Consider the following 11287-nt stretch of genomic DNA (forward strand, 5'->3'; position numbering starts at 1 on the left):
CACGGCCAGACCCCCAGAGCCCCACGGACCCACGGCCAGACCCCCGGAGTCGCACGGACCCACGGCCAGACCCACGGATGAAGCCATGACCACCGGTGAGCTCACAGCTGGGATTCCCCATGAGGGGGACTCTCCGTGGGGCTGGGATCCCCCAAGGGGGAGGGGATCCCCGCCCCCCCCGGTTTCTAACCCCCCCTTTGTCTTGCAGACCCCGTTGGGGGGCCCGGCCTGGCGCCCCGCAAGGGGGAGGGAGCAGGCGATGGGCCCCCCCCCGCGCAGCCCCGTCACTACCTGACGGCCGTGCCGGTGCTGCTGGGCATCACCCTGGTGCTGGTGGGGGGCCTGACCTACACGCTCTGCCGGAGGCGCCGGCGGCCCCCCCAGGGACCCGGCCCCCCCCATAGAGACCCAGGTGAGCGGGGCAGTGGGGTTGGGGGGCCCTGCTTCCCTGGGGGGCTATTTACCCTGGCTCTGTGCCCCCTGCACCCCCCACGGCCGATCCACCCCCACCCCCGGTCTGTGCCCCCCTGCACCCCCCACGACCGATCCACCACCACCCCCGGTCTGTGACTCCCTGCACCCCCCACGACCGATCCACCACCACCCCCGGTCTGTGCCCCCCTGCACCCCCCCCAGCCGATCCACCCTCGATGTGTGACCTCCTGCACCCCCCACGGCTGATCCTCCCCCCCCCCCAGTCTGTGCCCCCTGCACCCCCCACGGCCGATCCACCCCCACCCCCGGTCTGTGCCCCCTGCACCCCCCACGGCCGATCCACCCCCACCCCCGGTCTGTGCCCCCCTGCACCCCCCACGGCCGATCCACCCCCACCCCCGGTCTGTGCCCCCCTGCACCCCCCACGGCCGATCCACCACCACCCCCGGTCTGTGGCCCCCTGCACCCCCCACAGCCGATCCACCCTCGATCTGTGAGCCCCTGCACCCCCCACGGCTGATCCACCCCCACCCCCAGTCTGTGCGCCCTGCACCACCCACGGCCGATCCACCCCCAACCCCGGTTTGTGGCCCCCTGCTCCCCCCACAGCCGATCCACCCTCGATCTGTGCCCCCCTGCACCCCCCACGGCCGATCCACCCCCACCCCATGTCTGTGCCCGCCTTCACCCCACACGTCCGATCCACCCCCACCCCCGATCTGTGCCCCCCTGCACCCCCCACGGCCGATCCACCCCCACCCCCGATCTGTGATCTCCTGCACCCTCCACGGCCGATCCACCCCCCCTCCCTGGCTCTGTGCCCCCCTGCACCCCCCATGGCCGATCCACCCCCGATCTGTGCCCCCCTGCACCCCCCACGGCCGATCCACCCCCACCCCCGATCTGTGATCTCCTGCACCCCCCACGGCCTATCCACCCCCACCTCCGATCTGTGCCCCCCACATCCCCCTCACAGCTAATCCATCCCCCACCCCTGGTCTGTGCCCCCCTGCACCCCCCACGGCCGATCCACCCCCATCCCTGGGCTCTGAGCCCCTCCAGCTCATTTTCATAGACACCCCCCAACTGTGCCCCATCTCTGCCCAGTCTCGTCCCCCCACCGCTGGGCCCCCCGACTAATCCCCCGGACCCAGGGCCTGGGGGTTGTTTCCCCCAAACGCCCGCTCTCCTGCTACCCGTGGGGAGCTCCCCGGAGGGGGCCCTGACCGGGCTGGGTTGGGGGGTCCTTGGATTGATCTTACCCCCCCGTTTTATCGCCCCCCCCAGGGACCGGGACGCTGTACTACCCCTGCGAGCTGGGCTGACGGACGGCTGCCCCCACCAACGGACCCCGGCGCCCCGCTCCCCGCTGATTTCCTGGGGGGTGGGGGGGTGATGGTACGCAGGGGAGGGGGGAGAGGGTTTGGGGGTCTAACACCCAGCCCCCCCACATGATGAAGGACCCCGGCTCCGGGGGGGGGCCCCCCCCGCACTAAGCTAATCTCTAACCACGGAGGAGGTACGCTGGCCCTGGGGAGACGCATGCGTCCTGCCCCCGCCCCCCAGAGCCCCCACTAATTTATTCCCCTTGTACTGCGTGTCAGAGCTTTAATACACAGGTTTCTAGGAGGCTTCGGCTGGTTATTCGGGGGGGTGGGCACGGTTTTGGGGTGTCCCCCCCGGCAGCTCCCAGATCCCTGCATTTGTGCCCGGGGGGGGGCTCTCCGAGGCTCTCTCCGGGGGGAGGGGGCGGCACCTGGAACTGGCCTGAACCCCCAGCGTGCAAGGGGCCCCCCCCTGAGACTGATGGGGGGGCAACTCTGGAGAGAGGAACCCCCCATCCCCCCCCCAGCTACCAGACACTTTCACTTCCTCTGTGCGGAGGCCGGAGCGGGGGCGGGATCAGTGTGGAACCGGGACGTCTGTGTGTGTGTGTGTGTGGGGGGGGGTTGGGATTTACACTGGGGGGAGACCCACATGGGGGGCTCCCTGCTCCTGCACTTCCACGCGTGGGGCTGCCCCACTGCCGGCTCCTGCCCCATCCACCCCCCGACAGAGGTGCTCAGCGTGGGACAAATTGGGTATTTTTCCCTTTTATTTAACACAGGCAGTAGAAAAAACAGCCCCCGCTGGCCCCCGAGCCGGTGACTGTGTGGGTCACAGCATGTTCCCGGTATGCCCGGGGGGTGGGGTGGGGGGGACACCGGTCCGTATGTTGGAGCGTGGCCCGGCCGCCGTGTCGATCCCATGTCACGCCACGCCAGGCCGGAGATCCCGTGTCATCCCAGGGCTTGCCTGACCCCCAGCGCGTGTCCCGGGGCCTCCTCGCGTGTCCGACGGGTCATGGCCGTGGCAAACGGCGGAGCCCAGCGGCGAGCCCGTGTCCTTGGCGTGTCCTTGGCGTGCGCCGAGCTCCCGGCGGCGCCCCCTACTGCTCCAGCATGTGCTCGCAGGTGCGGGCCAGCTCCCCCAGCTTCACCCGGGCGTAGTCGACCCGGTTAAGCGCCATCTGGCAGCCCTTGCGGGCCGAGTAGCTGGAGCCTTCGTGGGGCTGCCCCGTGGCCACCTGTGTGGGGGGGAGACGGCAGAGAGAGGGGGTGAGCCCGAGGGACCGGCCCCGCCCCCCCCGCCCCGGCCCCGGCCCCGCCCCCTTACCTGGGTGAGGTAGCGGATCTGGCCCGACAGCTCCGACTCCACCTTCTGCACCGAGGCGGTGAACTGGGCGGCCTGGCGCTCCAGCAGCCGCTCGTTGGGCTTCTCCTTCGACAGCTCCAGGATCACGTTCCCTGGGGGGGGAGGGGGCGCCCCGATCACTCCCCCCTCCTGGACCGGGGGGGGGGGGGAGCCTCGTCCCAAAGCGCCCCCCTGTTCCGGGCCTGACGCGCCGGCTGGAGCCGCCCCGGCACCCTGCCCCGCCCCGGGGGATCCCCCGGCTCCCCCCCCGGGGATCCCCAGCTCCCCTGCCCTGCCCCAGGGGATCCCCCGGCTCCCCCTCCCCCAGCAGGAATCCTCCGATTCCCCCCCCGGGGGATCCCCAGCACCCCTGCCCCGGGGGATCCCCCGGCTCCCCCCCCGGGGATCCCCAGCTCCCCTGCCCCGCCCCAGGGGATCCCCCTCCCCCAGCAGGAATCCCCTGGTTCCCCCCCCCGGAGATCCCCCAGCTCCCCTACACGCCCCAGGGGATCCCCCGGCTCCCCCTCCCCCCGGGAGAAACCCCCAGCTCCCCTCCCCCCCCCCAGAGATACCCCAGCTCCCCTGCCCCAGGGGCTCCCCCGGCTCCCCCTCCCCCTGCGGGAATCCCCCGGTACCCCCCCGGGGGATCCCCCAGTTCCCCTCCCCCAGAGATCCCCCAGCTCCCCTGCCCCAGGGGATCCCCCAGCTCCCCCTCCCCCCGGGGGAAACCCCCAGCTTCCCCCCCCCCCCCAGAGATCCCCCAGCACCCCTACCCACCCCAGGGGATCCCCCAGCTCCCCCTCCCCCCGGGGGAAACCCCCAGCTCCCCTCCCCCCCCAGAGATACCCCAGCTCCCCTGCCCCAGGGGATCCCCCAGCTCCCCCTCCCCCCGGGGGATCCCCCGGCTCCCCCTCCCCCATCTTCCTGGGGGATTCCCCAGTCCCCCCCCCCGCCGGGGATTCCCTGCCCCGCCCCGCGCCCTTTAGCCACGCCCCTGGCCGTTAGCCCCGCCCCGCGCCCTTTAGCCACGCCCCTGGCCGTTAGCCCCGCCCCTCCCCGCGCCCTGCAGCCCGGCCCCGCCCCGCCCCGCGCTCCGCGGCCCGGCCCCGCCCCTACCCGCGCTCTGCAGCGAGGCGCCGATCTCGCGCTCCAGCTCCTCCAGGACCCGCAGCCGCTCGTTGGCGACGCTGTAGGTGGCCATGGCCCCGCGCGCGCCGGCCCGGCCCGGCCCCTCTCCGCGCATGCGCCGCCCGGGCTCCGCCCCTTCCCCCACCCCGGCGCTACATCTGCTCCGGGCGGCGCACGTGACCCGGAAGCGATGGAGGGGGCGGGGCCAGACCCAGGCTGGAGGAGCCACGTGCGCCGGGAGCTGGAGCGGCGCGAGCGCGAGACGCGGCGGCTGCGGGGCCTGGTGCAGAGCCGTGAGCGGGGGGCGGGGCCTGAACCGGGGGGCGGGGCCTGGTGCAGAGCCGTGAGCGGGGGGCGGGGCCAGAGCGGGGGGCGGGGCCGGGTGCAGAGCCGTGAGCGGGGGGCGGGGCCTGAACCGGGGGGCGGGGCCTGGTGCAGAGCCGTGAGCGGGGGGCGGGGCCAGAGCGGGGGGCGGGGCCGGGTGCAGAGCCGTGAGCGGGGGGCGGGGCCAGAGCGGGGGGCGGGGCCGGGTGCAGAGCCAGGGGCGGGGCCTCAGCGGGGGCGGGGCCATGAGTTGGGGGCACAGCAGAGTCCTGGCTCCCAGCCCCCCTGCTCCGACCCCCCAGCCCCCACTCCCCTCCCAGAGCCGGGGAGAGAACCCAGGAGTCCTGGCTCCCAGCCCCCCCTGCTCTAACCACCAGCCCCCACTCCCCTCCCAGAGCCGGGGAGAGAACCCAGGAGTCCTGGCTCCCAGCCCCCCCTGCTCTAACCACCAGCCCCCACTCCCCTCCCAGAGCCGGGGAGAGAACCCAGGAGTCCTGGCTCCCAGCCCCCCCTGCTCTAACCACCAGCCCCCACTCCCCTCCCAGAGCCGGGGAGAGAACCCAGGAGTCCTGGCTCCCAGCCCCCCCTGCTCTAACCACCAGCCCCCACTCCCCTCCCAGAGCCGGGGAGAGAACCCAGGAGTCCTGGCTCCCGGCCCCCCCTACTCCGACCCACCAGCCCCCACTCCCCTCCCAGAGCCGGGGAGAGAACCCAGGAGTCCTGGCTCCCAGCCCCCCCTGCTCTAACCACCAGCCCCCACTCCCCTCCCAGAGCCGGGGAGAGAACCCAGGAGTCCTGGCTCCCAGCCCCCCCTGCTCCGACCCACCAGCCCCCACTCCCCTCCCAGAGCCGGGGAGAGAACCCAGGAGTCCTGGCTCCCAGCCCCCCCTGCTCCGACCCACCAGCCCCCACTCCCCTCCCAGAGCCGGGGAGAGAACCCAGGAGTCCTGGCTCCCGGCCCCCCCTACTCCGACCCACCAGCCCCCACTCCCCTCCCAGAGCCGGGGAGAGAACCCAGGCGTCCTGGCTCCCAGCCCCTCCTGCTCTAACCCACCAGCCCCACTCCCCTCCCAGAGCCGGGGAGAGAACCCAGGAGTCCTGGCTCCCAGCCCCCCCTGCTCCGACCCCCCAGCCCCCACTCCCCTCCCAGAGCCGGGGAGAGAACCCAGGAGTCCTGGCTCCCGGCCCCCCCGACTCCGACCCACCAGCCCCCACTCCCCTCCCAGAGCCGGGGAGAGAACCCAGGAGTCCTGGCTCCCGGCCCCCCCAACTCCGACCCACCAGCCCCCACTCCCCTCCCAGAGCCGGGGAGAGAACCCAGGAGTCCGGGCTCCCAGCCCCCCTGCTCTAACCCACCAGCCCCCACTCCCCTCCCAGAGCCGGGGAGAGAACCCAGGAGTCCGGGCTCCCAGCCCCTCCCCTTTCTTCACTTACAGATGAGAAACTCCTGCAGCGCAGGGAGCTGGAGCGGCTGTTGGCAGAGAAACTTCAGCTGGAGCCCGGGACCCAGGAATCCAGGTGAAGCTGGAACCCTAATCCTCTGCTCCCGGGGGCTGCAGGTCGGGAGTGAGGGGCACCGGCAGAGCTGGGGGGCAGGGCTGGGCTGGCAGGGGCTGCGGGTCGGGAGTGAGGGGCACCGCAGAGCCGTGGGGGGGCTGTGACCTAGTCCCCCCTTCATGTCCGCCAGGACCCCCCTGGAGCTGGCATCCCTGCAGCTGCAGCAGGCGGTGGAGCTGGCGGAGCTACGGGGGGCTCAGGAGGAGGTGAGTCGGGGGGGCGCCGTGGCGGGGGGGGAGCGCCTCCGTGGCATTAACTCCCCCCCGTGTCTCCCCCCCGTAGCTGGCCCAGAGCGCGTCCCACCTGCGCGACGCCCTGAAACGCAGCGAGGCCGAATGCCGGGAGCAGCGGGCCAGGTGAGCCCCCGATCCCCCCCCGTGTCCCCCCCTCTCCCGGCCCTGGGGGGCTGTAACCCGCCGGCGTCTCCCCCCAGGGCGGGGCGCTGTGCCCAGGAGCAGCGGGCCAGGTGAGCCCCCGATCCCCCCCCGTGTCCCCCCCTCTCCCGGCCCTGGGGGGCTGTAACCCGCCGGCGTCTCCCCCCCGGGCGGGGCGCTGTGCCCAGGAGCAGCGGGCCAGGTGAACCCCCTCTCCCCCCCCGTGTCCCCCCTCTCCCGGCCCTGGGGGGCTGTAACCCACCGGCGTCTCCCCCCAGGGCGGGGCGCTGTGCCCAGGAGCAGCGGGCCAGGTGAGCCCCCTATCCCCCCCCCGTGTCCCCCCTCTCCTGGCCCTGGGGGGCTGCAACCCGCCAGCGTCTCTCCCCCCAGGGCAGGGCGCTGTGCCCGGGAGCAGCGGGCCAGGTGAGCCCCCTCTCCCCCCCCGTGTCCCCCCCTCTCCCGGCCCTGGGGGGCTGTAACCCACTGGCGTCTCTCCCCCCAGGGCAGGGCGCTGTGCCCGGGAGCAGCGCGCCAGGTGCCCCCCCTCTCCCGGCCCTGGGGGGCTGTAACCCGCCGGCGTCTCTCCCCCCAGGGCGGGGCGCTGTGCCCGGGAGCAGCGGGCCAGGTGAGCCCCCCGATCCCCCCCCCGTGTTCACCCTCTCCCAGCCCTGGGGGGCTGTAACCCGCCGGCGTCTCCCCCCAGGGCGGGGCGCTGTGCCCGGGAGCAGCGGGCCAGGTGCCCCCCCTCTCCCGGCCCTGGGGGGCTGTAACCCGCCGGCGTCTCCCCCCAGGGTCTCCCCCCAGGGCGGGGCGCTGTGCCCGGGTGCAGCGGGCCAGGTGAGCCCCCTCTCCCCCCCCCCGTGTCCCCCCCTCTCCCGGCCCTGGGGGGCTCTGACCCGCCGGCGTCTCCCCCCAGGGCGGGGCGCTGTGCCCGGGAGCAGCGGGCCAGGTGCCCCCCCTCTCCCGGCCCTGGGGGGCTGTAACCCGCCGGCGTCTCTCCCCCCAGGGCGGGGCGCTGTGCCCGGGAGCAGCGGGCCAGGTGAGCCCCCTCTCCCCCCCCCGCTCCCGGCCCTGGGGGGCTGTAACCCGCCGGCGTCTCTCCCCCCAGGGCGGGGCGCTGTGCCCGGGAGCAGCGGGCCAGGTGAGCCCCCCGATCCCCCCCCCGTGTTCACCCTCTCCCAGCCCTGGGGGGCTGTAACCCGCCGGCGTCTCCCCCCAGGGCGGGGCGCTGTGCCCGGGAGCAGCGGGCCAGGTGCCCCCCCTCTCCCGGCCCTGGGGGGCTGTAACCCGCCGGCGTCTCCCCCCAGGGTCTCCCCCCAGGGCGGGGCGCTGTGCCCGGGAGCAGTGGGCCAGGTGAGCCCCCTCTCCCCCCCCCCGTGTCCCCCCTCTCCCGGCCCTGGGGGGCTCTGACCCGCCGGCGTCTCCCCCCAGGGCGGGGCGCTGTGCCCGGGAGCAGCGGGCCAGGTGCCCCCCCTCTCCCGGCCCTGGGGGGCTGTAACCCACCGGCGTCTCTCCCCCCAGGGCGGGGCGCTGTGCCCGGGAGCAGCGGGCCAGGTGCCCCCCCTCTCCCGGCCCTGGGGGGCTGTAACCCGCCGGCGTCTCCCCCCAGGGCGGGGCGCTGTGCCCGGGAGCTGGCGGGGCTCTCGGGGCGCTGCCAGGAGCTGCAGGCCCGGCTGTGGGAACGGGGCCAGGAGGCCGAGGGGCTGCGGGCGGCGCTGGGGGCGGCGCTGCGGGCGCGGGACCAGCTGGAGGCCCGGTGGGTGCAGGAGAAGCAGCTGGAGGCGCAGAGGGTGAACGAGGCCAACGCCCGGGAGGAAAGGTGAGTCCCCCCCCCCCCCCGGCATTGCCCCCCCCAGGCAAAGCCCCTCACTGCCCCCCCAGACCAAGCACGGCTACCCCACGTGCCCTCCCTGCCTTGAGCACTGACAGCCACTTCTCCACACACACACCCCCCCCGCGCAGGGAAATGCGGGGCGAGCCCTCTGCCCCCCCGGCTGGGCACCCCCCTACCTGTCTCTCTGTGCCCCCCGCAGGTACCGGAACCAGGTGTCTCGGCTGCACCAGAAGCTGGAGAGGCTGCGGCTGGGAGGAACGGCTGGGTAATGACCCCCCCATATCCTGGCATGCCCCCCCTTTACCACGAACACCCCACCTGTCCCTCAGATCTCCCCCCCCCACATAACCTCCCCCCGCCCCGCCCGGCTGGGCTGGCGGCAGCCTGGACACCCCACCCCAGAGACAGCTGCATTTGGGGGCCTGGTGAGCAGTCCCCCCTCCTCTCCAGGCCCAGGCTGGGAGGGAGGGGCAGGAGGGGCTGGGTGTGTACCCCCAAATTAACACCCTTCCCCCCACCCAGACCCCCCTGGCTGGGCGCGGAGCTGGTGACGAGTGAAAACACGTCCTGCGAGGAGCTGGTGAGAGGGGAGCGGGGGCTGGTGGGTTAGAGCAGGGGGGGTGGGAGCCAGGACTCCTGGGTTCTCTCCCCGGCGCTGGGAGGGGAGTGGGGGCTGGTGGGTTAGAGCAGGGGGGCTGGGAGCCAGGACTCCTGGGTTCTCTCCCCAGCTCTGGGAGGGGAGTGGGGGCTGGTGGGTCAGAGCAGGGGGGCTGGGAGCCAGGACTCCTGGGTTCTCTCCCCAGCTCTGGGAGGGGAGTGGGGGCTGGTGGGTCAGAGCAGGGGGGCTGGGAGCCAGGACTCCTGGGTTCTCTCCCCGGCGCTGGGAGGGGAGTGGGGGCTGGTGATTAGAGCAGGGGGGGCTGGGAGCCAGGACTGCTGGGTTCTCTCCCCGGCTCTGGGAGGGGAGTGGGGGCTGGTGGGTTAGAGCAGGGGGGCTGGGAGCCAGGACTCCTGGGTTCTCTCCCCGGCTCTGGGAGGGGAGTGGGGGCTGGTGGGTTACAGCAGGGGGTGCTGGGAGCCAGGACTCCTAGGTTCTCTCCCCGGCTCTGGGAGGGGAGCGGGGGCTGGTGGGTTAGAGCAGGGGGGGCTAAGAGCCAGGACTCCTGGGTTCTCTCCCCGGCTCTGGGAGGGGAGTGGGGGCTGGTGGGTTAGAGCAGGGGGGGCTGGGAGCCAGGACTCCTGGGTTCTCTCCCCGGCTCTGGGAGGGGAGTGGGGGCTGGTGGGTGGAGGGAGCTGGGAGCCAGGACTCCAGGGTTCTCTCCCCGGCTCTGGGAGGGAGTGGGGGCTGGTGGGTGGAGGGAGCTGGGAGCCAGGACTCCTGGGTTCTCTCCCCAGCTCTGGGAAGGGAGTGGGGGCTGGTGGGTTAGAGCAGGGGGGGCTGGGAGCCAGGACTCCTGGGTTCTCTCCCCGGCTCTGGGAGGGAGTGGGGGCTGGTGGGTAGAGCAGGGGGGGCTGGGAGCCAGGACTCCTGGGTTCTGTGCCCAGCGTCAGGAGGATTGTGGGGTCCCACGGTTTGTCTTCCGTCCCCCCAGGCAGCAGTGGGGCTGGGTGCCGGGGGCAGCTCATCCCCTGGGAGCGGAGGAGAACCGGATGGCGAGGGACCAGGTAAGAGGAGGAGACCAGTGAGCCCCCTGTTGCCCCCCCCCGCCCCCCTTTCTCCCAGCCGGGTTTTCACCCCAATTGTCCCCCCGCCCCTTTGTCGTTCCAGATCCGGTGCCCGGACCCGCTGCTGAGCTGGACGGAGCCGCCCCCTAAGTGGCTGCAGCGGGGACCCCCCGTTCCTGGGAGCATTGGGGTGTCCGCGTGTGTCGGGCTCCAGATCTGCCCTGCCCCCCCCCATTCCCACAAGGCTCATTCACCCGGCCCTTGTATGCAAACGCTGCTTCCTGCTCATGTCTAGATTTGAATATGCATTGGGCTCATTTGCATAAATGTTCCCCTTCCCCTGGAGAGGCTGCCTGGTGTGTGGGCCTCCCGCTGCCGCTCTACCCCCTCCCAGGGCCGCTCTCTATGGTTGTGGGGCAACTGTCTAGGGCCCTGGCTTCAGCCCAGACCCCCATTCCAACCATAGAGCTGAGGCCTAGCCAGGCGCCTGCCTATGGCCCATGGCTGGGGAGGTGACGCTCTAGCCAACGTCTCTGTGGTCAGGGGAGGCCTAGTGCAGTCCTCCAGGCCTGTTGCCATAGAGATGCAGGCCAGAGTGCCTCCTTGAGCAGCATCTCCATGGTGATGAGACAGTTCTAGCCCTGGCTGAGTCCTCCAGGACCGCCACCATAGAGTCCCAGGCAGAGAGTCACCACCCACAGACCCTTACTATAGAGATACAGCGGGGGAGGGGGGGGCGCATGAGCCATGCTCTAGGCACAGTCTCTATGGCCAGTCCTAGAGTCGCCCTGGCCTCCCAGAGTGGTGGCTGAAGCCAGGGCTGCTCTAGCTGCAGTCGTTAGGTCTCTATGGTTAGCACCATAGAGAGGAAGCCTTTGCCTTTCAGGGAGGGGTACACTCTAGGCAGGGGGGGTGGTTAGTCCTCCAGGATGTAGAGATGAGCTTAGAAACCCTCTCTCCCCCCTACCTCTGTGGCTGAGACGCGCCCACCTCTGGGGCGGGGCGGCCGGTTACCCGGGGACCCCTCGCCCGGCGCCGAGACGCGGCCACCTCTGGGGCGGGGCGGCTGGGGACATGGGGACCCCTCGCCCGGCGCTGAGATGCAGCCACCTCTGGGGCGGGGCGGCCGGTTACCCAGGGACCCCTCGCCCGGCGCTGAGACGCGGCCACCTCTGGGGCGGGGCGGCCGGTTACCCAGGGACCCCTCGCCCGGTGCTGAGATGCGCCCACCTCTGGGGCGGGGCGGCCGGTGACCCGGGGACCCCTCGCCCGGCGCTGAGATGCACCCACCTCTGGG

At 73.0% G+C, this 11287-nt stretch overlaps 2 protein-coding genes across 3 annotated transcripts; one reads left to right on the forward strand and one right to left on the reverse strand.

Annotated features, from left to right (window-relative positions):
* Nucleotides 1-2496: 2496 nt before the first annotated feature.
* MED11 (mediator complex subunit 11) lies at nt 2497-4354 on the reverse strand. The gene is made up of 3 exons (XM_045000850.1): nt 4225-4354; nt 3091-3221; nt 2497-3001 (listed from the first exon to the last, which is right to left on the reverse strand). Exons 1-3 carry the CDS (start codon nt 4349-4351, stop codon nt 2864-2866), a joined length of 396 nt encoding a protein of 131 aa, XP_044856785.1. The 5' UTR covers nt 4352-4354; the 3' UTR covers nt 2497-2863.
* On the forward strand, nt 4278-10296 carry LOC123358072 (autophagy-related protein 16-like). 2 transcript variants are annotated; one of them, XM_045000848.1, is made up of 9 exons: nt 4278-4529; nt 5997-6078; nt 6248-6323; nt 6400-6473; nt 8101-8310; nt 8525-8590; nt 8848-8905; nt 9915-9990; nt 10094-10296. In XM_045000848.1, the coding sequence occupies exons 1-9, from the start codon at nt 4427-4429 to the stop codon at nt 10138-10140; spliced, it is 792 nt and encodes a 263-aa protein (XP_044856783.1). In that variant the 5' UTR covers nt 4278-4426; the 3' UTR covers nt 10141-10296. The 2 variants fall into 2 exon arrangements, with proteins under 2 accessions (XP_044856783.1, XP_044856784.1); XM_045000849.1 differs by having other exon boundaries at nt 9918-9990.
* The last annotated feature ends 991 nt before the right edge of the window (nt 10297-11287 follow it).

The sequence above is a fragment of the Mauremys mutica genome, unplaced genomic scaffold, assembly GCF_020497125.1.
Source record: "Mauremys mutica isolate MM-2020 ecotype Southern unplaced genomic scaffold, ASM2049712v1 001373F_np12_obj, whole genome shotgun sequence".
Lineage (NCBI taxonomy): Eukaryota > Metazoa > Chordata > Testudines > Geoemydidae > Mauremys > Mauremys mutica.

Bases quoted from the DNA above. Each gene is read 5' to 3' on its own strand.
- MED11 (XM_045000850.1), bottom strand. From the start codon at position 4,351: ATGCGCGGAGAGGGGCCGGGCCGGGCCGGCGCGCGCGGGGCCATGGCC. The intron at 3,222-4,224 runs GTAGGGGCGGGG...CTCCCCCCCCAG, and splicing joins CGCCTCGCTGCAGAGCGCGG to GGAACGTGATCCTGGAGCTG. The intron at 3,002-3,090 runs GTAAGGGGGCGG...CCCCCCACACAG, and splicing joins AGATCCGCTACCTCACCCAG to GTGGCCACGGGGCAGCCCCA.
- LOC123358072 (XM_045000848.1), top strand. From the start codon at position 4,427: ATGGAGGGGGCGGGGCCAGACCCAGGCTGGAGGAGCCACGTGCGCCGG. The intron at 6,079-6,247 runs GTGAAGCTGGAA...CATGTCCGCCAG, and splicing joins CCCGGGACCCAGGAATCCAG to GACCCCCCTGGAGCTGGCAT. The intron at 8,591-8,847 runs GTAATGACCCCC...CCCCCCACCCAG, and splicing joins CGGCTGGGAGGAACGGCTGG to ACCCCCCTGGCTGGGCGCGG.